At 47.0% G+C, this 24,277-nt stretch overlaps 1 protein-coding gene across 1 annotated transcript; it reads left to right on the forward strand.

Annotated features, from left to right (window-relative positions):
• The first annotated feature begins 262 nt into the window (after positions 1–262).
• On the forward strand, positions 263–22,600 carry LOC132206687 (uncharacterized). The gene is made up of 8 exons (XM_059641297.1): positions 263–415; positions 1,704–1,917; positions 2,685–2,972; positions 4,832–5,119; positions 12,358–12,460; positions 13,146–13,215; positions 20,729–20,822; positions 22,497–22,600. Exons 1-8 carry the CDS (start codon positions 263–265, stop codon positions 22,598–22,600), a joined length of 1,314 nt encoding a protein of 437 aa, XP_059497280.1.
• The last annotated feature ends 1,677 nt before the right edge of the window (positions 22,601–24,277 follow it).

The raw sequence follows: 24,277 nt of genomic DNA on the forward strand, positions 1-24,277 counted from the left end.
TGAAACACGTCAGGAAGAGAGATGAAGGAGAGTATTACATCAGGGTGAAGATCACTAAGAACAGGAAAGAAACAGAATCCTGCTCCAATGCTATTCCTGTCTCTCTCTTTGTCCTGGGTAGGTAGTTCATTAATTTCAGGGCCTATAAAATGTATTGTTGTATCTGTGCATGTGATGTAATCATTGGTAACTGGGCCAACATTTATTGACTATTTTTCATAGTTTTGCTGCTAAAAGAAGGAGTGATCTGCCTTCCTGAGCCATGGCTGATCCTGGATCTAAGAGCACCCACAGTGCAGCCAAACGCCTGAGCTTCAGCGGCGACCTGCTTCCAATTCTGGATGGCGCCTGGCTTCAGGGGGAACTTGCAGAGGGTGCTGTGACCATGTACCAGCCACTTCTGTCCCTCACAATGGTAGATGTGTGTTGAGAAGCTATATGCCAGCACTGATCTGTGCAGCACAGAGCTGGCCACGGGTCTGCATTCCGAAAAACAACTCTGCAACACCATCTTCAGTCTCCTACCTTCAAGACATTTTTAAAAATCCAGTTGGCCAGCTCACCTTCCATTCTATGTCATCTATCCTTGCTAACTAGTCTAACATGCAGACCCTGTTCAAATGCTTGACTGAATTCCATGTGGTCATTTCCTACTGGTTTGCCTTTATCATATTTCTGTGTTTCTTCTTCAAACAAAACACTCAATCGCATTAGTGAGACATGATTTCCCATGCATTAAGCCATGTGACGCCCCTCATTCAGTCCTTGCCTTTCCAAATGCAAGTAAATCCTGTCCCTTAGAATACCCTCCAACAACATGTCCACCACTGACTCACCGGTCTATAGATGCCAGGCTTTTCCTGATCACCTTTCTTAAATAATGGCACAACATTAGCCAACACCCTGTCTTCTGGCACCTCACCTGTGGGTATTGATGTTACAAATATCTCAGGAAGAGGTCCAGCAAACACCTCCCTATCTTCCCATTTGTTTGCTGCACGATTTGTTGTCTCTGGATCTGTGTTTGTAGCAATAACATTTTTCTGGCTAGCCCAGTCCATTACTGGCCAATGGAGATCCATTTGGTCAACAACATGATGAGTGCAGGTCTAGAGACTGTATCTGGCTCAGTGCAATGAGAAAATGGCGTTGTAACTTTCAAAACAGCCATTGGAAAGCTTAATGCAGTATTGGTCTGGTGCTCACAAGGCTAAGAAGAGGGATCTGCACTATGGCAGAGGAAAGCACTGGGGTGTGATGAATTATTGGCAAAGGCAGATATTGTCCTCACACAGTGTGCATATTCCCCTGCTTATATATACATAGGGCCAGTGAGGACCTGTGTGGAAACATGAGATTCTACAACTTAAACAAGGATATTGACTGATCAGTTTTGTAAATAAACCTACGGGACCAATAAGTGGGTGGGGCTACTAGTAATGGAATACAAGTATGTTTTTATTAAATCTATCAATCTGAGGAAGCTTAGCCTGCAGCAGAGATGTAGAAGAAAATGCAGTCATTCATTTATTTGTTATTGTTGACTCATCCCTCCCGAGTGTAGAGTTGAAAACTCTGTGCAGTTTTTGTCCTTTCCACTGACAGAGAAGCATCAAATCGCAGCCTCTGGACAACTCATTGCTGGAAAACCAGTGCATCTGAACTGTTCAATCACCTACCATTGTTTAACTTGTAATTTTGAGCTGAAATGGACACAAGGGCAAGGTTCAACCCCTATTCAGCCAGTGTCTGAAACTTCAAAAAAAATCAGGAACAATTTCGAGAATTCCTGGACTGTTCTATCAACTTTCTCCTTCACTCCATTCGCTAACCATCATGGACGGACCCTGGTCTGTGAACTTAGAGGGCCTGGCGGAGTGGTGGCCGCTCGACAATCTCTTAAACTGGATGTAAAATGTAAGTAGGTTCTTACGCACTTTATTCAAACATTGGAGCTGTAAGCAGTTTCGAATATTGTCTCTTTGGTTCACCTATCACGATCCCACCTACCTTCCCAAGCACCACTCCTCTTCTCTGTTTATTTCTGAGCTCCCTTCCACCTTCCCTATTGCTGAGGAAGGGTCCCGATACAAAACGACAACTTTCCTGCTCCTCTGATGCTGCCTGGCCTGCTGTGATCCTCCAGCTCCACAGTGTGTTATCTCTGGCCAGTGGAGATCCATTTGGTCGGCATCGATAGTTCTTAGTATCTCTGTTCAGGAAATGAAGTTGTGGAAACACATTTTGATAAAGAGAAATGATGAAGGCACAAAAATTACTTACCAACAGCCACCTGAACCGTAAGAACATGGTAGGCTTGAGTATAATTAATTAATCAGAGATTTCCACAGAGGTACAATGGTAATCATGGTTATTGTGCATGTAGACTGCAAATGGGAGCCTGGAAAGATAGCCAAAATGAGGACATCATAAAATGTTTTTGGTATCGAAAACCAAAAAAAGAATAGGTTCTGGTGGACCTAATATCACACATTAGTTAACTTTTGCTTGCCAGTTGCGCCCTGTTGATGGTGAACACACTTATTATGTCTTGATATTCAAAATGTTCTCAGTGAGAATATCGTTACCTTCTCCAGTTAATTAAATTGAATCCACTCAGCAATCTAGACATTATGTCCACATGATTGCAAGCATGACAATGTGAATCTGCTCTTTTTCTTTAGATGAACCCATCACAGTATTGGGCCTGAATTGCACCAGGACCAAGAAAGAGCTTTTTTGTATCTGCATCGTCAGAGCCAATCCTCCAGTCACCGTCTCATGGAACATCAGTGGGAAAAACATCACGGGGAACACTTCAGATGTTACTGTCTATTCCTGGGCAAAGAGTAATGATCTGCTTCAGAGCTCGCTAACACTGACTCACCCTCATGGACCTGAGGAGCTGATTGTATGCAGGGCAGAGAACGAGAATGGTGTTAGTGTCAGTAAATACCAGCTCAATTCAACAGGTGAATCCTAATTTTATTTTTAATTCATGTGTCACTGGTTGGGCAGCATTGCTTTGCCTGACATATTGTTAGTCAGAATAGTGAAGACCTTGTCGAGAAATTGCAGGCAGCGGTGTTCCTGTGAATCTGCTCTGTTGTCCTTCTAGATGTAGGTTGTCATGGATTTGGAAGGTGCTGTCTGAGGAGCCTTGTTTCTTTATTCATGAACGGGGTGACAGCATCACTGACTAGGCAGCATTTATTGCCCATCCGTGACTGCCCAGCGAGCAGTTAATATTCAACAAATTTGCTGTGGGTCTGCAGTCACATGTTGGCCAGTCCAGGTAAGGATGGCAGTGCATCTTGTAGAATGTACACACTGCAGCTCCTGAATGTTAAGGTAGAGAGATGAGATGTTTGTGGATGTGATGCTGGTCAAGTGGCCTGCTTTATCCTGGATTGTGTGAAGCTGGATTTAGGTGACTATTTCTGAAGAAACAGCATGCAAGGGTATGCGGAATAAGCAGAAGTATTACACAATATCATAATGCTCATTTGGTGTTTCGTTGCAGAAATGATGGGCAAATTGGCCTTTTACTGCTCCGTGACACTTCAATAGTTCATAGTTTTACAACAAATACTGCTGTGAGAGAAATGTGCTTGAGTTCAAGGGCACTGTCAGCAGAAATACTGAAAGTGGAACATGTAGCATTGTGACAGATTCCATCTGAAATTGCTGGCACTATTGTTCTTGCTGCCTGCCAGTGAGGAAGGGACAGAGGATCAAAACCGAATGGGGGAAAAGAGTAGATATCAAACTTGGGGCAATGTATTAAATCAGAGAGTGAGTTAAGGCCAAAGACAAAGATGTTAATGTGGGAAATGACAAACAGACTGTGACAGGGGGAAAAGAAATCTCAGAGTCAGCCAACAGATAAGATCAGAATTTGTAAAGACAACAAAGTCATGAAAGCTGAAGACTCTGCATCTGATAGATGATAGTTTCTGAGCCAAGCAGATGACTTGAGAGCGTATGGATAAATGAATCGATATGATCTGATAGGTTTTCCAGAGAAATAGTTCCATGATGACATGAAATGGGAATTACATCTTGAAGCGTTAAGAATAATTAGTGATGACAGAAATGGGAAACTGAGTCAGTGTTAGGGGTAGGTGGCTTTGTTAACTGATGATGGCATCAACACATTCGAGAGGGATGGCCTGCGTTCAAGCGGTGAAGATATCGAAACGGATTTTGTGATGTATGATAGATGATAAAGGCACAAAAATTACTTGTAGCATTTATGTGCAGCCCTTTGAACTGGAAGAAAATAGTCGGCTAGAGCGTCAATAAAAAAAACTCTGAGAGCTTGCCAGAAAAGTACAATGGTAATCATATGTTATTTCATATGTAGACAGCCAATCTTAGATGGGAAAAGATAACTGAAATGAAGCACTCACAATATGTTTTTGGGATCTCGAGCCAACGGGAGATCAGTTTATAGTAAACCATCTATCATACTTAACTTTATCTTGACAAAAATAATGGTGAACACTATTCTTGTTACCTGTTCAGAGGTAGTGGGAACTGCAGATGCTGGAGAACCTGAGATAACAAGGTGTAGAGCTGGATGAGCACAGCAGACCCAGCAGCATCAGAGGAGCCGGAAAGCTGACTTTTTGGTTTTAGACCCTTCTTCAGAAAAGGGCAAAGTTGTCTTATTATTTTTTTATCTCCTGTTATCTCTTGATATGTAAATCCTTGTCAGTGATAATTGCATTAACTTCTCCAGTTAGTTAAATAGCATACGCCTAACTATCTAGACATTACGTGTGAACAGTTGTAATCATGACAATGTGCTTCTGCTTCTTTTCTTTAGATGAACCCGGAATGATATTTGGTCCAAACTGCACCAGTTCCAAGAATGAAACTTCTTGTATCTGCATCGTCAGAGCCAATCCTCCAGTCGCCATCACATGGAGCATCAGTGGTAAAAACATCACGGGGAACAGTTCAGATGCTACTGCCAATTCCTCGGCAGAGAACAATGGCCAGCTTCAGACCTCTGCAACACTAACTCACGTGAATGGATCTGAGGAGCTGATTATATGCAGGGCAGAGAACGAGAATGGTGTTAGTGTCAGTAAATACCAGCTCAATTCAACAGGTGAATCTTAATTTTATTTTTAATTCATGTGTCACTGGTTGGGCAGCATTGCTTTTCCTGTTCCGAGTCGCACTTGAGAAGTTGGTGGTGAGCTATATGCTCAATGCAGGTACAACATTGTATTTACACTACACATTGATTGTCAAGCTTGCATCCCGAGTGCTCCTCAACAGTTTCCAGCCACTCAGTACATAATGGCTGTATACGCTGTGTAAGTATCTGCACTCCACTTGATTCAACCATATTGGCAGCTAACACCGACACTCTTTAATCTCCTTAGATTAAGAGTTCAACTGGAAAAGGGAACATCTGAAAACTGAGATCCGATTATTTTTTCAAGTACATGCAGCAATGATGTCAATGTGGAAAAAGAAACATTGAAGTGGTAAACAATGATGACCTCTTGGAACGTCAGTACAGATTCTGGTGGATGAATGTATCTTTATTCCAGATTCTGTAACTTCTGCAGGCATCAGAAAATGCTTTAGCAGCAGTGTTCTGCATTCAGTTAACTGGAAACGGAGTCTAGTGCCCAGTAGCCTCTGAAGCTGTTCTCATATTTGGCTGATCAGCACAGATCCGAAATGATTTCACTGTAGTCACTTCAGTCAATAAATTGTTGTCAGTGAATAGTGTGGCACAGCAGTTCAGTGTTTAACAGTTCTGCCTCACAGTTTTAGGGACCAGGGTTTAAATCCAGCTTTGAGTGACTGTGTGGAAGCTGCACATCCTACTTGTGTCTCCATGGGTTTCCTTTGGGGGCTCCAGCTTCTTGCTGGAAATGTGCAGGTTCGGTGGATTAACCATGCTATTTTGCTGTGTAATGTTATGCACTAATACAAGTAGGCCACAGGGAGACAATAGCCTAGTTGTATTATTGCTGGACTGAAATGCACAAACTGGATAAATGTTCTAGGAACCTGGGTTCAAATCCCACCACAGCAGATGGTGGACTTTGAATTCAATAATGATATGTGGCATTAAGAATATAATGATTACCATGAATCGATTGCCAATTGATGAAAAAAAAAACCTATCTCCTTCGTTGATGTCCTGAGACTGCCATCCTGACCTGGTGTGACCTACATGTGACTCCAGACAGCAATGTGGTTGACCCTGAACTGCCTTCTGGGCAATGTGGGATGGGAAATAAATGCTGCCTATTCAGCAACACCCTCACCTGGTTGATGAATAAAGCAAATGTAGGCTAAGTGGGTTCGGCATGGGAAATGTGAGGTTTGGCAGAGGGTGAGGGGTTGGGACTGAGTGGGGTGTTTCTCAGAGGGCTTTTGCGGACTTGATATGCCAAATGAATAAGATCATGCACATTCCCAATGGGCAATGATATGCGACGGGTAGATCCATGCTTTTTAACCCCAAAAGTGATCTCATACATATGTGATACCTGATAAGCGGTTTGAACTGAAGCCTTCAAGATGGATTTGGATGGTTATTTCAGTAGAAGCAACATACCAGGTTTTTGGGAAAAGGAAGCGGTATTGCACCATGTCAAAACACTCACTTGGAGGTCTGTTGCAGAAATGATGGGCCAAACGGCCACCTCCTGCTCCATGACACTTCAATAGTTCATGGTTCTTTCACAAATACTGCTGTGAGAGAAGTATGTTCCCGTTCAAGGGAACTATCACCCGAAATGCTGAAAGTGGAATGTGTCCCAATGGGATAGATTACATCTGAACTTGCTGGCACTATTGTTCTTGCTGCCTGCCAGTCATGAAGTGACAGAGAATTCAAAACAGAATGGGAGAGAGAAGGTATCAAACTTGTGGCAATGTATTAAATCAAAGAGTGAGTTAAGGCCAAAGTCAAAAATGTGAATGCGGAAAATGATAAACAAACTGTAACTTGGAGAACATAAATCTAAGAGTCAACCAACAGATAAGATTAGAATTTATAAACATGACAAAGGGATGAAGCTGAAGACTCTGTATCTGATGGAAGATCGTAACTCTACCAAGCAGATCATCTGAGAGTGTGAGATTATGTGAATCGGTCTGATATGATAGCCTTTCCAGAGAAATAGTTCCATGATGACATGAAATGGGACATGAATCTTGAAGGATTCAGGATATGTATTAATGACAGAAATAGGAAAATGAATTGGCATTGGGGGGATGGTGTTGGCCTTGTTTTCTGATGATGGCATCAACAGATTCAAGACAGATGGCCTAAGTTCAGTAAATCAAGATATTGAAACGGATTTCGGTGCCTGTGAGAAATAAGGGCACAAAAATTGCTTGCAGTATTTATCGACAGCCCTTTATAATGTCCGAACATGGTTGGCTAGAGCATCATTAACAAAATCTGAGAGCTTGCCGGAAAGGTACAATGATGATCGTGTGATATTTCATATGTTGACTACTAATTTTAGATGGGAAAAGATAGCTGAAATGAGACAATCATAAAATGTTTTTTTTGGTATCTGGAACTAATGGGATATCAGTTTACAGTATGTTAGATATTATAGAATACTTAGCTTTATCTTGACAACACAGTGGTAAATCTGGACTCTTGTAACCATTACAATGTGAATTCTTTTCTTTAGGTGAACTCAGAATAATACTTGGTCTAAATTGCACCAGTTCCAAGAATGAGACTTCTTGTATCTGCATCATCAGAGCCAATCCTCCGGGAACCATCACGTGGAACATCGGTGGGAAAGACATCACGGGCAACACTTCAGAAGTTACCATCTATTCCTGGACAGAGAATAATGGCCAGCTTCAGAGCTCTCTGATGCTCACTCACCTTAATGGATCTGAGGAGCTGATTATATGCAGGGCAGAGAACGAGAATGGTGTTCGTGTCAATAAGTACCAGCTCAATTCAACAGGTGAATCCGAATTGTAGTTTTAATTCATGTGTCACTGGCTGTGCAGCATTGCTTTCCCTGTTCCTCGTTGCACTTGAGAAGGTGGTATTGAGCTGCTTTCTTCAACATCTGTAGTCCATGTGCTGTCCTTCCTGAATCTTATGTGGGAGCGATTTCTGCATCCTTGAATCAGCAGCACTGAAGGCATCATGATATATTGCCAAGCCAGGGGAGTGAGGACATTGTTAAGAAACTTACAGACAGTGCAGTTCCTGTGAATCTGCATTCTTGTCGTTCCAGATGGAGGTGGTCATTTATTTGGAAGGCTGTCTAAGGAGCCTTCATGACATTTTTTCTTTATTCATTAATGGGATGAGGGCATCACTGGCAAGGCAGCATTTATTGCCCATCCCTGACTGCCCAGTGGGCAGTTAAGATTCACCCATATTGCTGTGGGGCAGGAGTCACATATAGGCCAGACCAGAAAAAGATGGCAGTGCATCTTGTAGAAGCTACACACTGCTGCTAGTGAGAGCCAGTGGTGGAGGGAGTGGATGTGATGCCAGTCAGGTGGGCTGCCTATCCCAAATAGTTTCAAGCCTCCTGAGGGCTGTTGGAAATGCTCTCATCCAGGCCAGTGGGGAATATTGCATCATACTGCTTACCTTTGCCTTGTAGATGGAGGACTGGCTTTAGCAAGTCAGGAAATGCATTACTTGCTGCAGTATTCCAAACTTCTTAGCTGCCCTTGTCGCCTCTGTGTTTATATGACAAGTCCAGTTGAATGTCTGGTCAATGGTAACACCTGAATGTTGACGGTTGGGAGGTTAATTGGGGTAATGCCATTGATTGTTAAAAGGTGATGGGTAGATTTTCTCTTATCAGAGATGGTCATGGCTTGGCATCTATGTGACATGTGGCTCTGTGGTTACCACTGCTGCCTCACAGTGCCAGGGACCTGAGTTCAATCCCACCCTTGGGTGACTGTCTGTGTGGTGTTTGCACATTCTCCCCGTGTCTGCATGGGTTTCCTCCTGGTGCTCCACTTTCCTCGCACAATCCACAGATGTACAGACTAGCTGGGTTGGCCATGCTAAATTGCCTGTATTGTATAGGGATGTGTAGATTCGATTAATTTTAGTGGGATGTGTCTGGGGGGGTGCTTTTCGGGTCAGTGTGGACTTGTTGGGCTGAACAGCCTGTTTCCACAGTGCAGGGGTGCTGTGATTTTTTTAACTGTCACTTGTCAGTATGAATCTGGATGTTTATTTCTTAATGCATTTTGGCATTGACTACTTCTGAAATACCCTGAAATTTAATGCTGGAGATAATTTACTCCAGACAACTGACTCTTTCATTGCAAATACCCCCTCTGCTGAGACCGATACTATTTTCCAAAGATGAATTTTCCATAAAATGAATGCATAACAAAATATTTCTCCTTGACAATGAAACAAAACTCATGAAGTGCGCCCTGCAGTGTATAATGCAGGGACAACGTTATATTTACGCGATACATTCAATGTCAAGCTTGCATTCCAATTGGCTTTCAACAGTTTCCAGACACTTCGTGCATGATAGTTGTACATGCTGTGTAAGTATCTGCACTTTGTTCAACTGAACCAACTTGGCAGCTGACCCCTTCACTCTTTCATTTCATCATAGTAAGAGCTCAACTGGAAAAGGGAACATCTCAAAACTGAGATTGTGAAGATCTGAATCATTTTTCAAGTCCATGTACCAATTATGTCAACTGTACACAACATGAAAGTCATTAACAGGGATGACCTGTCTGAATGCCAGTAGAAATTCTGATAGATGAATGGCTCTTCCTTCCAGAGTCTGTAACTATCACTGGCCTCAGAAAATAGCTTAAATACAATGTTCTGCATCAAGTTAGTTGGGAACATATTCTTGTGCCAGTAGCTTCTGAAGCTGGTGTCAAATTCGACTGATCAGCATGGATCAGAAATGATTTGGGGCATTTCAGTGTAGCGATGTCAATAAATATATTGCTGTCAGTGAATAGAGTGGCACGGTAGTTCAGTGTTTAGCACTTCAGCTTCATGGTGTCAGGGACCCAGTTGGAATCCAGCCTTGGGTGACTGTGTGGAGTTTGCACATTCTCCTCATGTCTCTCTGAATTTCCTTTGGGTGCTCCAGTTTCTTGCAGGAGATATGCAGGTGAGGTAGACTGACTATGCTTACTTGCCATGTAATGTTCAGCGGTAATACCACTAGTTTCGCTGGAACCTTAATCCAGAGACTCAGATAACATTCTGGGGAACCCAGGTTCGAATCCCATCCTGGTAGATGGTGAAATTTGAATCAAATAAATATCTGGAATTAAGAGTCTAATGATGACCGTGAATTTGTTGTCGATTGCATGAAAAACCCATCTTGTTCACTAATGTCTTTTAGGAGAGGAAACTGCCATCCTTAGCTGAACTCAACTACTCCTTACCCAAGGCAATGTGATTTACTCTGATGCTGTGAGCATTCAAATGACAGGAACCATTGTGTTAATTTGGTTCTCTTTGATGTCAGAAGCTCCTCTCAACTTTACAGGCCGTGTTCCTGGCTGTAGTTCAGTTATTTGAATGAATTACAGCAGGAGTAGGCTATTTGGCCCAATGAAATACCTGTGCCATTTAAATACACCATGGTCATTCTGGTTTTGAACTGAACTCTACTTTTCTGCCTGTCCACCCCATAGACCATGTCTCATTTGTTGAGCAAAGATTTATGAAATGTTATAATTTATTCAAAGGCCCACTGCTTGCTGGTGAAGTTGAATAAGAACAAACAACAAAAGAACAAAAAATATTACAGCACAGGAACAGGCCCTTCAGCCCTCCCAGCCTGCACCGACATGCTGCCTGTCACACTAAAACCCCCTACTCTTCTGGGGACCATATCCCTCTATTCCCATTCTATTCATTTATTTGTCAAGACGCCCTTTAAAAACCACTGTCATAATTACTTCCACTACCTCCTCCAGCAGCAAGTTCCAGGCATCCCCCACGCTTGGTGTTAAAAAACTTGCCATGTACATCACCTTTAAACTTTGCCCCTCATGCCCTAAATCCATGGCCCCTAGTAGCCTACTCTTCCACCAAGGAAAAAGAAAGCTTCTGACTTCCTCTCTGTCCATACCCTTCATAATCTTGTAGACCTCTATCAGGTCGCCCCTCAAACTCCATAATTCCAGTGAGAACAACAAGTTTCTCCAACCTCTCCTCATAACTAATGTCCTCTATACCAGGCAACATCCTGGTAAACCTTTCCTACCCTCTCCAAAGACGTTACATTCTTCTTCTAGTGTGGTGACACAATATTCCAAATATGGCTTAACTAAGGTTCTATAAAGCTACAACATTACCTGCCAATTTTTAAACTCAATGCCCTGCCCGATGAAGGGAAGCATGCCGTCTGCCTTGTTGGCTACTGACTCCACCTGCTTTCAGTGACCTGGTATTTGTACACCCAAATCCCTCTGCCTATCAATACTCTTAAGGGCTCTGTGAGTTACTGTGTGTTCCAAAGATTGCCTGTCCTCTGAGAGAGAGGGAGAGAAGTTACTCAGCCCCCTCAGACTTTCAACCATATGAGTTGATCCCTTTAGCCTTAAGAACTATATCTATCTCCTCCTTGAAAACATCCAGTCTTTTCACAAGCACTTCTGTGGCAGAAATTCCACAGACTCACCTCATATCACCTCACTTCAGCCCTAAGCAGCCTGACCCACTCCCTTAAACAATGACCCTCACCAGTTCTGGACTCCCCAGTCGTTGGGAGCATATTTTCTGCATTTGCCCTGTCCAGATTTGTTTGAATTTTTCAGCTTTCTTTGAGATCCTCCTTCCTCCCTCCCACCTTATTCTTTTTAAGTCCAATGACTATACTACTAACCATTCCTATCCCACTTCATACATCAGCGCCTGCTCCCCCACTCCTACCTGAATCTAATCCCTTGAACTGAAGAGACCGACCCTTACTGGTCGATTTCAGAGCGAAGACAAGTGTTAAACATGTTACTGTGGGTCTGAAATCACATATTGTAAAGTCAGGGTTGGGACTGAAGGCTTCACTCCCATGTCCTCAATGTTTCTTTTCTCCATCTGTAATGTGCGGGTTGTCACACTCGGCGTTACTGAGACTACAGTTCGATCCTAAACATAATATTTCTATTTGAATTCCACCAGCAACCTAATTGGGTTTTTAATTTGTATCTCCAAAGCATTATCTACAATTTCCGATTTGCTAGGCCATCTCACCTTTGTAAAATAGAGCAGCTTTAACCATATGTTTTGATGTCGATATGTAGGAAGGTGTATTTTCAATCAAATGAATGTTATGTGGCTACCAAGTCATAATCTTAAAGCACTGTTTTGAATATTCCTAGGAATGCTTCCCTGGATAATTGTAATCCCTGTAGGAACAAGTTTGGCCATTATCATTCTGGTTATGATTGCAGTGAAAGTGCAGAGGTATGTGTTTATCCTATGGTATGTTTAAACTTAGGTATCACAGTCTGCCTTTTTAAGGCTGACAACATCAGATAGCCACATACTTAAGGCTCTCAGTTAAAATAATTTACTCCGATGTTCCTGCGACTGCAACTGAATTGAGGATTAAAAAGGGAGAAATTTAATGGTGGAGAAATTATTTTTCAATATTTCTATTCAACCTATTGTTACACCTCTCTGGAGCAGAAGGGACCGACGTATTCTGTCCCAAAGTTAGAGACGCTACCACATCGGTCACAGGAGCCTCGTACAGAACGGGTGGTACAACTTGTGAATGTTTGGGTTACAAGTTAAATCAAGCTTTTCCAGTGTTTTGTCCTATACTCTAGGCATAAGTGGAACTTGAACCTCAAATCCTATTACCCAGAGATAGAGGGACACAGCAACTGGTCCGGAGGAGCCAACATTCTGAGCTTCTGACAATAGGGGAATGGCTGAAACTTACGCCCCCTGGTGGGCCGTTTGCTGATCTATCGGTTTCTCTCAGCCACAGAGAAAGCGAGAATTAATTGTTTTAGATTTTGTCTTCCTGGCTTCACAAAGATGACTATCCGCGGAGAATGTCAATCCCCTGCAGGACTCGCTTCTGTTGATTATCTCCCGCAATATATTACTTTCCAAGACATCTCATTTGAAAACCTTTAACACCTTTTGTTATGATCAGGAAGAAGCAACGTGACACCGTCGTTGTCGCTCCCCGAACCCATTTGACGCAGCACCCATCCAGCACCGAGGTAAGTGAGAATATAGAAGTTAGTCCGATCGGAAGGAGCTGTCACATCATTTTAGATTCTGGTTTAGACCAACTCAGTGGAAAAACCCAACAAGTATTGTCCCTGTTTGATGGAACTTATACTCCAGGGGCCGTCCACTTGAGTCCGCAGCTTGGAGGTGACTCACTGTGTTGCTGTTCTGGGAAACTAGTCACAGACTTCTTCTGTGTCACAAACTTAAACGTGGCCCGAGATTAGACATATCCTCCACCTGCACATAATAACAAGGTAAAGCATTTTCTTCCCTTAAAAAAAAACGCCGTATTCGTTTTACAATAGTCCCAGCTCAACATCATGGAAAATGCAAACGTTGTCTGCAATGCTTCAAAGCAGTTACAAACTAGTCAGCTGAGGGATGTGGTTTTCATATCAAATGTCTTCTGGTTTGTTACGTCTCACCTTACACTCATCATTGAGTCCAGCTATTCCACAAACCGGAAAATGTGTGTCCAGCGTGTGCACCGCAAAAAACCAATATACGTGACTGACCAGTTCAGAATATATCCTGTTTCATCATGAAAAGGGCAAGTTACTGTTTTTTATATAAATATTTATCCTACAATAAAATGACCAAGAAGATGACCAAGTGTTGTGAGTGGATCAGACAGGGGGAGGGATTGAGACAGAAAGCGAGAGCGAGAGTGGGACAGACAGAAGAAGGAAGAGAGAGAAGAACAGATAATACCAGTGCAAGTGAGGGAGAGAACCCAGGAGGAGAAATAGAGAGAGTGAGACAGAAGGACAGAGAGGGAGGGAAAACTCAGCGAGAGAAACAGAGAGACAGTCCCTTGGGATTTGTCCCTGAAAATCCTCGTTTCACATATTTCTTACATGAGGCCGCCGCTGCGTGATACCCCACCCCATGCCACAATCTCTGCCCCTAGGGCCATCTCTCGTCCCTTTCTCTGTCTCCACTCCACCCCACGCCCTTCCTGTGAATCTCTGTCGCCCTGCTCAGCCCCCTTTGGCTCAGCTTCTCTCATATCCTCCTTGTGACCTCCTGGTCAAACTCTCTCTCCCTCAGGAATAGGGACATGCTCCCACCCCCTCATCAGCTCCATTCTCCCACCCACCCAGACGCACAGTCTGGACGACAATGGGAGTAAAACTGGTGAGTCACAGTGCTATGAAGAAGACAGATCCAGACTTGCAAGTGAAAGACAGGGAGGGGATGCCAATGTCATTACCAGCTGGGATTGTGTGTGATTTGGCAGGAAACTTGCAGAGGAAGGTGTTCCCATGATCGTGTTGCCTTTTCCCTTCTGGGTGGCAGAGGCCATGGGTTTGGAAGGTGCATGTCGGAGGAGCTGAGTTGAGTGACTGCAGTTTGTAATGGAGGTCGTACACATGGCTCCTCCATGCATCATTTTCCGCCACTTCCGCCACCTGCAATCTGAGCCCACTACCAAGGATATATTCCCATCCCCATCCTTACCTGCCTTCCGGAGGGGCCGCGCTCTCTGTGACCCGCTTTTCTGCTCCACATTCCCCACGAGCCCCACCACCCCCGGCACCTTTCCATGCAACAGCAGGAGGTGTTACACTTTTCCCCACACACAATCCCTCACGCCCATCGCAGGCCCAAAGAAAACCTTCACCACTAAACAGATGTACACCTGCACAGCTGCTAATGTGGTATTTGTATCCGCTGTTCCTGATGTGGCCCCTGTGACTGCTTCACCGTCCCCGCTCTCACCGTCACTGCCTCACTGTCCCCACTCTCACCGTCACTGCCTCACCGTCCCCACTCTCACCGTCACTGCCTCACTGTCCCCACTCTCACCGTCACTGCCTCACAGGCCCCACTCTCACCGTCACTGCTTCACCGTCCCCGCTCTCACCGTCACTGCCTCACTGTCCCCGCTCTCACCGTCACTGCCTCACTGTCCCCACTCTCACCGTCACTGCCTCACCGTCCCCACTCTCACCGTCACTGCCTCACTGTCCCCACTCTCACCGTCACTGCCTCACAGGCCCCACTCTCACCGTCACTGCTTCACCGTCCCCGCTCTCACCGTCACTGCCTCACTGTCCCCGCTCTCACTGTCACTGCCTCACTGTCCCTGCTCTCACCATCACTGCCTCACTGTCCCCACTCTGACCGTCACTGCCTCACCGTCCCCACTCTCACCGTCACTGCCTCACTGTCCCCGCTCTCACCGTCACTGCCTCACCGTCCCCACTCTCACCGTCACTGCCTCACTGTCCCCGCTCTCACCGTCACTGCCTCACTGTCCCCACTCTCACCGTCACTGCCTCACAGGCCCCACTCTCACCATCACTGCCTCACCATCCCCACTCTCACCGTCACTGCCTCACTGTCCCTGCTCTCACTGTCACTGCCTCACTGTCCCTGCTCTCACTGTCACTGCCTCACTGTCCCCGCTCTCACTGTCACTGCCTCACTGTCCCTGCTCTCACCGTCACTGCCTCACTGTCCCCGCTCTCACCGTCACTGCCTCACTGTCCCCACTCTCACTGTCACTGCCTCACTGTCCCCGCTCTCACTGTCACTGCCTCACTGTCTCCGCTCTCACTGTCACTGCCTCACTGTCCCTGCTCTCACCGTCACTGCCTCACTGTCCCTGCTCTCACCGTCACTGCCTCACTGTCCCCACTCTCACTGTCACTGCCTCACTGTCCCCGCTCTCACCGTCACTGCCTCACTGTCCCTGCTCTCACCGTCACTGCCTCACCGTCCCCACTCTCACCGTCAGTGCCTCACTGTCCCCACTCTCACCGTCACTGCCTCACCGTCCCCACTCTCACCATCACTGCCTCACTGTCCCTGCTCTCACCGTCACTGCCTCACTGTCCCCACTCTCACCATCACTGCCTCACTGTCTCCGCTCTCACCGTCACTGCCTCACTGTCCCTGCTCTCACCGTCACTGCCTCACTGTCCCTGCTCTCACCGTCACTGCCTCACTGTCCCCACTCTCACCGTCACTTTCTCACTGTCCCCACTCTCACCGTCACTGCCTCACTGTCCCGACTCTCACTGTCACTGCCTCACCGTCCCCACTCTCACCGTCACTGCCTCACTGTCCCCACTCTCACCATCACTGCCTCACCATCCCCACTCTCACCGTCACTGCCTCACTATCCCTGCTCTCACTATCACTGCCTCACTGTCCCCACTCTCACCATCACTGCCTCACTGTCCCCACTCTCACTGTCACTGCCTCACTGTCCCCACTCTCACCGTCACTGCCTCACTGTGCCCACTCTCACCGTCACTGCCTCACCGTCCCCACTCTCACCGTCACTGCCTCACTGTCCCCACTCTCACCGTCACTGCCTCACTGTCCCCACTCTCACCGTCACTGCCTCCCTGTCCCCACTCTCACTATCACTGCCTCACCGTCCCCACTCTCACCGTCACTGCCTCACTGTCCCCACTCTCACCGTCACTGCCTCACTGTCCTCGCTCTCACCGTCACTGCCTCACCGTCGCCACTCTCACTGTCACTGCCTCACTGTCCCCACTCTCACCGTCACTGCCTCCCTGTCCCCACTCTCACCGTCACTGCCTCCCTGTCCCCACTCTCACTATCACTGCCTCACTGTCCCCACTCTCACCGTCACTGCCTCCCTGACCCCACTCTCACTGTCACTGCATCACTGTCCCCACTCTCACCATCACTGCCTCACTGTCCCCGCTCTCACCATCACTGCCTCACTGTCCCTGCTCTCACTGTCACTGCCTCACTGTGCCCACTCTCACCGTCACTGCATCACTGTCTCCACTCTCACTGTCACTGCCTCACCGTCCCCACTCTCACTGTCACTGCCTCACTGTCCCTGCTCTCACCGTCACTGCCTCACCGTCCCCATCTCACCGTCACTGCCTCACTGTCCCCACTCTCACTGTCACTGCCTCACTGTCCCCACTCTCACCATCACTGCCTCACCGTCCCCACTCTCACCATCACTGCCTCACTGTCTCCGCTCTCACTGTCACTGCCTCACTGTCCCTGCTCTCACCGTCACTGCCTCACTGTCCCTGCTCTCACCGTCACTGCCTCGCTGTCCCCACTCTCAATGTCACTGCCTCACTGTCCCCACTCTCACCGTCACTTTCTCACTGTCCCCACTCTCACCGTCACTGCCTCACTGTCCCCACTCTCACTGTCACTACCTCACCGTCCCCACTCTCACCGTCACTGCCTCACTGTCCCCACTCTCACCATCACTGCCTCACCATCCCCACTCTCACCGTCACTGCCTCACTGTCCCTGCTCTCACTGTCACTGCCTCACTGTCCCCACTCTCACCATCACTGCCTCACCATCCCCACTCTCACCGTCACTGCCTCACTGTCCCTGCTCTCACTGTCACTGCCTCACTGTCCCCACTCTCACTGTCACTGCCTCACTGTCCCCACTCTCACCATCACTGCCTCACTGTCCCCGCTCTCACCATCACTGCCTCACTGTCCCTGCTCTCACTGTCACTGCCTCACTGTCCCCACTCTCACCGTCACTGCATCACTGTCTCCACTCTCACTGTCACTGCCTCACCGTCCCCACTCTCACTGTCACTGCCTCACTGTCCCTGCTCTCACTGTCACTGCCTCACTGTCCCCACTCTCACTGTCCCCACTCTCACTGTCACTGCCTCACTGTCCCCACTCTCACCATCACTGCTTCACCGTCTCCACTCTCACCGTCACTGCCTCACCGTCCCCGCTCTCACCATCACTGCCTCCCTGTCCCCACTCTCACCGTCACTGCCTCACTGTCGCCACTCTCACTGTCACTGCCTCACCGCCCCCGCTCTCAATTTCACTGCCTCACTGTCCCCACTCTCACCGTCACTGCCTCACCGTCCCCGCTCTCAATTTCATTGCCTCACTGTCCCCTCTCTCAATTTCACTGCCTCACTGTCCCCACTCTCACCATCACTGCCTCACTGTCCCCACTCTCACTGTCACTGCCTCACCGTCCCCACTCTCACCGTCACTGCCTCACTGTCCCCACTCTCACTGTCACTGCATCACTGTCCCCACTCTCACTGTCACTGCCTCACTGTCCCCACTCTCACCGTCACTGCCTCACTGTCCCCGCTCGCACCGTCACTGCCTCACTGTCCCTGCTCTCACTGTCACTGCCTCACTGTCCCCACTCTCAATGTCCCTGCCTCACTGTCCCTGCTCTCACTGTCACTGCCTCACTGTCCCCACTCTAACTGTCACTGCCTCACTGTCCCCTTTCTCACCGTCACTAGCTCACTGTCTCCACTCTCACCGTCACAGCCTCACTGCCCCCACTCTCACCGTCCCCACTCTCACCGTCACTGCCTCACTGTCCCCACTCTCACCGTCACTGCCTTACTGTCCCCGCTCTCACTGTCACTGCCTCACCGTCCTCGCTCTCACTGTCACTGCCTCACCGTCCTCGCTCTCACCGTCACTGCCTCACTGTCCCCACTCTCACCATCACTGCCTCACCGTCCCCGCTCTCACCGTCACTGCCTCACCGTCCCCACTCTCACCGTCACTGCCTCACTGTCCCCACTCTCACTGTCACTGCCTCACCGTCCCCACTCTCACCGTCACTGCCTCACTGTCCCTGCTCTCACCGTCACTGCCTCACCGTCCCCACTCTCACTGTCACTGCCTCACTGTCCCCACTCTCACCGTCACTGCCTCACCGTCTCCACTCTCACTGTCACTGCCTCACCGTCCCCACTCTCACCGTCACTGCCTCACCATCCCCACTCTCACCGTCACTGCCTCACTGTCCCTGCTCTCACTGTCACTGCCTCACTGTCCCTTCTCTCACCGTCACTGCCTCACTGTCCCTGCTCTCACCGTCACTGCCTCACTGTCCCCACTCTCACTGTCACTGCCTCACTGTCTCCGCTCTCACTGTCACTGCCTCACTGTCCCCGCTCTCACCGTCACTGCCTCACTGTCCCCACTCTCACTGTCACTGCCTCACTGTCCCCGCTCTCACCGTCACTGCCTCACTGTCCCCACTCTCACTGTCACTGCCTCACTGTCCCCACTCTCACCGTCACTTTCTCACTGTCCCCACTCTCACCGTCACTGCCTCACTGTCCCCACTCTCACTGTCACTGCCTCACCGTCCCCACTCTCACCGTCACTGCCTCACTGTCCCCACTCTCACCATCACTGCCTCACCATCCCCACTCTCACCGTCACTGCCTCACTGTCCCTGCTCTCACTATCACTGCCTCACTGTCCCCACTCTCACCATCACTGCCTCACTGTCCCCACTCTCACCGTCACTGCCTCACCGTCCCCACTCTCACTGTCACTGCCTCACTGTCCCCACTCTCACCGTCACTGCCTCCCTGTCCCCACTCTCACTGTCACTGCCTCACCGTCCCCACTCTCACCGTCACTGCCTCACTGTCCCCACTCTCACTGTCACTGCCTCACCGTCCCCACTCTCACTGTCACTGCCTCACCATCCCCACTCTCACTGTTGCTGCCTCACTTGTCCCCGCTCTCACTGTCACTGCCTCACCGTCCCCACTCTCACTGTTACTGCCTCACCGTCCCCGCTCTCTCCCTCACTCTCACCATCACTGCCTCACCGCTCCCACTCTCACTGTCACTGCCTCACTATCCCCACTGTGAGCACCACTGCCTCACCGTCCTCACTCTCACTGTCACTGCTTCACACTCCCCACTCTCTCCCTCGTTCTCACCTTCCCTGCCTCACCGCTCCCACTCTCATCGACATTGCCTCACCGTCCCCACCCTCACTGTCACCAAACGGAGGCTCGGAGACTGCTTTGTGAAGCAATTTCTCTTGGTTTCTGACAAATGACAACAGCTCCCTGTCGCGAATCACTTCAGCTCCCCGTCCCACTCATTGGCTGAAGTGTCCATCCTGGACCTCCTCCAGTGTCACAACAAAGCCAGCTGAAAACTGGAGGAACAGAATCTCATATTCCACCTTGGAACCTACAACCCAATTGTCTCAATGTGGACTTTACGAGCTTCAAAATCTCCCCACTCCCAACCTCATCCCGTGACCAGCACCCCCTCCCACTGTCCCTGCCTCCTTGACCTTTCTGACTTCTCTCCCACCTATCTGCTCCTCCCACCTCACTAACCAAACCCCCTCCCAACTGTCTACATACACTCACCTTTACTGGCTTCATCCCCCCCTTCCTCCTTGACCTGTCCATCTAGTCTCCAGCTGTCTGCTCCACTATCCACCTTCTATCATTTCCTCCCCCTCTGTCTATTTATTTCATAGCCCCCATCCCCTCCACCATTTCTGAAGATGGGTCCAGACCTGAAATGACAGCTTTCCTTTTCCTCTGATGCTTCCTGGCCTGCTGTGTACATACAGCTCCATACCTTGTTATCTCAGACTCCAGCGTCAGCAGTTCCTACTGTCTCTGGTTCCTCGTTGTGTTAGTTGTACCATTAGCAAGATACACTGTGATTTGTCCCACCAGATTCATATCTAACACATGGTTTTCTGTCACAGCCCAGGTCAGATGACAGTGAGGAGGTTGTGTATTCAGCAGTCTGTGTCTTCAGTCTTCACAAACCAGATCTTCCAGCCCAGGAAGAGGAGCCCAGTGAATATGCTTCAATAAAATGGAATTGAGATCAAGGTTGATTCACAAAATTCATGGAAATGGAACAGATCCAGAGCTAAACACAGAGCTGTTTCACAACTTGGGACAGAAAATTTATTGATCTGAAAGTGTTGTTGAAATATTCATCTTTTATTAATAATAAACGTGGCAAAATCTCATTGTGGAAATTAACACTTGAAGTGTCACAACATTCAATGCTATGGGAGTGGGACCAATACAGGTAGTCATGTACTTTTGTCAGAGCAGACTCGATTGTCTGTTCTGGCAGATAGAGAAAGAGAGAAAGAGAGAGAGGACAGCCTGAGTAATAAATATATGGAAGGAGAGATAAAAGCAGAGAAACCGGTAAATCAGGATGGAAAGGGGAGAGAGAACAGCAGAAAGACTGATAAAGGAAGAGACAAATGTAGATATATTAATAAAGAAAGATAGAAAGGCAGATAGACAGAAAAGGAGGTAATAGGAGAGATGGAAAGGCAGAGAGACTGATAACAGAGTTTGAAAGATTGAGAGACACACACAAAAGCAGAGATAGAAAATCAGAAATCCAAGTCCATACTCTGAACTATACATTTCTGTGATCAAAACAACATTTAATCATTTAGGCTGCTTTGAGAAAATGGGTGTTTTGGATTTCCAATGGGATTTTTCTTAAGACTTCAAGTCACACTTTCATTACACAAAGTAACACAAGCAAAGCTTCACATTCTGGAGGGAAAAGAAAACAACTGCATGAAGCTGCCCATGTAAAAGCAAATGTCTTGTTGATTAACATCTCTCATTTCTCAATGTCCACTTTGGGCTTGAGGCCACGTTACTGCATGTACCATTGAGGGTTGGACACAAGGTGACACCGTTCTCCACTAGGGGAGCTGCGTCTAGTCGCCAAAAGAGGGCGGTGTTACCACACTTGCAAAATAAAACTGAAACAAACTTGAGGAGTTTCCTCAACCCTTCACAATTCAGCTCCTTTTGGTTTTGTCATCTCTCTCTCTCTCTGTTCATTCCATTACTTTCTATATTCCCTGTCTCTATACATTGCTTTGTCTATTTATCTGTCTCTCTGTCTTTCTTTCTTTAACTATCTCTCTGCCTTTCCATCTCCCCATACTTATCCCAATGCATTCCTATCTCTCTATCTGTCTCTGCTTTTTCTGTCTGTTTAATAGTCTCTCTGACATTCTAGATAACAAAGTATGGCGCTGGATGAACACATCAGGCCAAGCAGCATCTTAGGAGCACAAAAGTTGATGTTTCGGGCCGAGACCCTTCATCAGAAGAAGACATCCTATCTCTCTTTGAGTCTCTCTGTTTTTCTCTCTCCTTTCTCTCTCTTTATCAGTTTTTCTTCCTTTCTCTCTCTCTATCAGTATATGTGCACTTCTGTCTCTTCATCTCTTTCTGCCTTTCTATCTCTCACTATCCATTTGTCTGCCTTTCCATCTCTCTAAATCAGCCTTTCTGTCTTTCTCTCTCTCTTTTCCAGTCTCTGTGCTATTGTATCTATCTTTACCTGTCTCTCCACTATTCCATTTCTCTTATCTGTCTCTCTGTCTTTCTATCACTCCTTGTCTCTCTTTTTGCCTCTATCTTTCCTGCTGTACGTTTTTAGCTCTGGTTGTCCTCTCATTCTCTCACTTTCTGCCTGAACAGACCCTCCAAAGTCCCTACTCAAACCTGTGCCTCCCATTTTCCAGAGCTTGGAACCAAAGCAGACATCAGCAATAGCGAAAGCCGTCACTGTCTGTGATGGATAAGCCAGAGATGGGTCTGGGTAGAGCTGCAGCGAATGCCAAAGTATTTCCTAAAGTAGGTAGCAAATTTTAGGGGGTCATATAGTGTCCTTCACTTAAACATCCTCCTGCTTTTTAAATGGGGAGAGGGAGCATGGGAAAGTGTCCAGTGGAGGGCAGCAAGTGTCTCCTGTGGGAATGGAAGAACAATGGACCGAGCAGTGTCTGAACTCAGGAACTCCCTGAGCTTTGGTTCTGTACACAGAACCCCTTGACTTTAACCATGTCTGATCCAAAGCTCAACTGTCATCCGCTCAATCAACAATACACATGAATATCAGATTGTTTCAGAGACAGTAGGAACTGCAGATGCTGGAGAATCTGAGATAACAAGGTGTACAGCTGGATGAACACAGCTAACCCTAACCCTAAACCTAACCCTAAACCTAACCATAATCATAACCATAGCCCTATCGCGGCCCAATGGGATCAATGTGGACTTCACAAGCTTCAAAATCTTCTCTCCCCCTACTGCATCCCAAGACAAGTTCAGTTCATCCCCGCCTCCCTAACCTGTCCTTCCTACCACCTAACCCCCCCTCCCACCTCAAGCTCCAACACCATCTCCTACCTACTAAGCTCATCCCGTCCCCTTGATCTGTCCAGCCTCTCTAGACAGACCTATCTCCCCCCTACTACCTCGTCACCTACACTCACCTTTACTGGCTCCATCCCCACCTCTTTAACCTGCCTGTCTCCGCTCCACCTATCTTCTCCTCCATCCATCTTCTATCCACCACCCCCTCTCCCTATTTATTTCAGAAACCACTTCCCCTGCACCATTTCTGAAGAAGGGTCTGGGGCCAAAACATCAGCCTTCCTGCTCCTCTGATGCTGCTTGGCCTGCTGTGTTCATCCAGCTCTACACCTTGTTATCTCTGAATATCAGATTACTTGATTTTCCAAATATGCAGCCATCCTTTAAAAAACTGGGTTTTGTTTTAAAAACAGTTCATTCTCATTTCATCCTACAATTTTAAAAATGAACAAAATAATAAAATAAAAGAAACACGGTTTCTCCATTTATTAGAAGTGTTAATTTATTGGAAACTAGCATCTGTGACTAATGAGATACACTCAGTAATTACCTCAGCTGAGATATTGCTTGAGGATAAATGAAAAGAAATAAGCAAATTGCCATTGTGTGTAGACAGATGGAAAATACAATAAATTATAGAAGTTCTTGATTCTTCACATGGCGCATGGTGTATCAAATAATTTATCTGCTCATATACACATACCATCCTGTACTGTAATCCACTACTGTTCCTGATAATATATGGAAAGCTGTCTCTAATTCTATTCTACCTTACTCATGCTGTTGTACACATTATGCATTTAACTCTTTTGCTGTTCATTAAGTTATTGTATCCACTTGTGTAGAATTTTATGTTTTATTATTGTTCAATTTATTCGTGAGTTTTAATTGCTGGTGGATTTTCAAATCATCATTGGTTCATCCACACCCAATCACTCGCAATATTGCAGAATAACACAAGGCTCGGTTGACACACACACTCATACACTTATACACATACACACGCACACACCCTCATTGGCCCATCACCTTCTGGTGGGGAGGGGTAATCATTGTCACATTTGGGGTTGGAGTAGGTTTGGATATCATGCTGGGTGGGGTGT

Source organism: Stegostoma tigrinum, chromosome 41, assembly GCF_030684315.1.
Source record: "Stegostoma tigrinum isolate sSteTig4 chromosome 41, sSteTig4.hap1, whole genome shotgun sequence".
NCBI classification, from domain to species: Eukaryota; Metazoa; Chordata; class Chondrichthyes; order Orectolobiformes; family Stegostomatidae; genus Stegostoma; species Stegostoma tigrinum.

Coding starts and splice junctions, on each gene's coding strand:
- LOC132206687 (XM_059641297.1), top strand. CDS start 263: ATGGCTGATCCTGGATCTAAGAGCACCCACAGTGCAGCCAAACGCCTG. Junction 12,461..13,145: donor AGGTATGTGTTTATCCTATG/GTATGTTTAAAC, acceptor TGTTATGATCAG/GAAGAAGCAACGTGACACCG. Junction 20,823..22,496: donor AGCCCAGGAAGAGGAGCCCA/GTGAATATGCTT, acceptor CTGCCTGAACAG/ACCCTCCAAAGTCCCTACTC.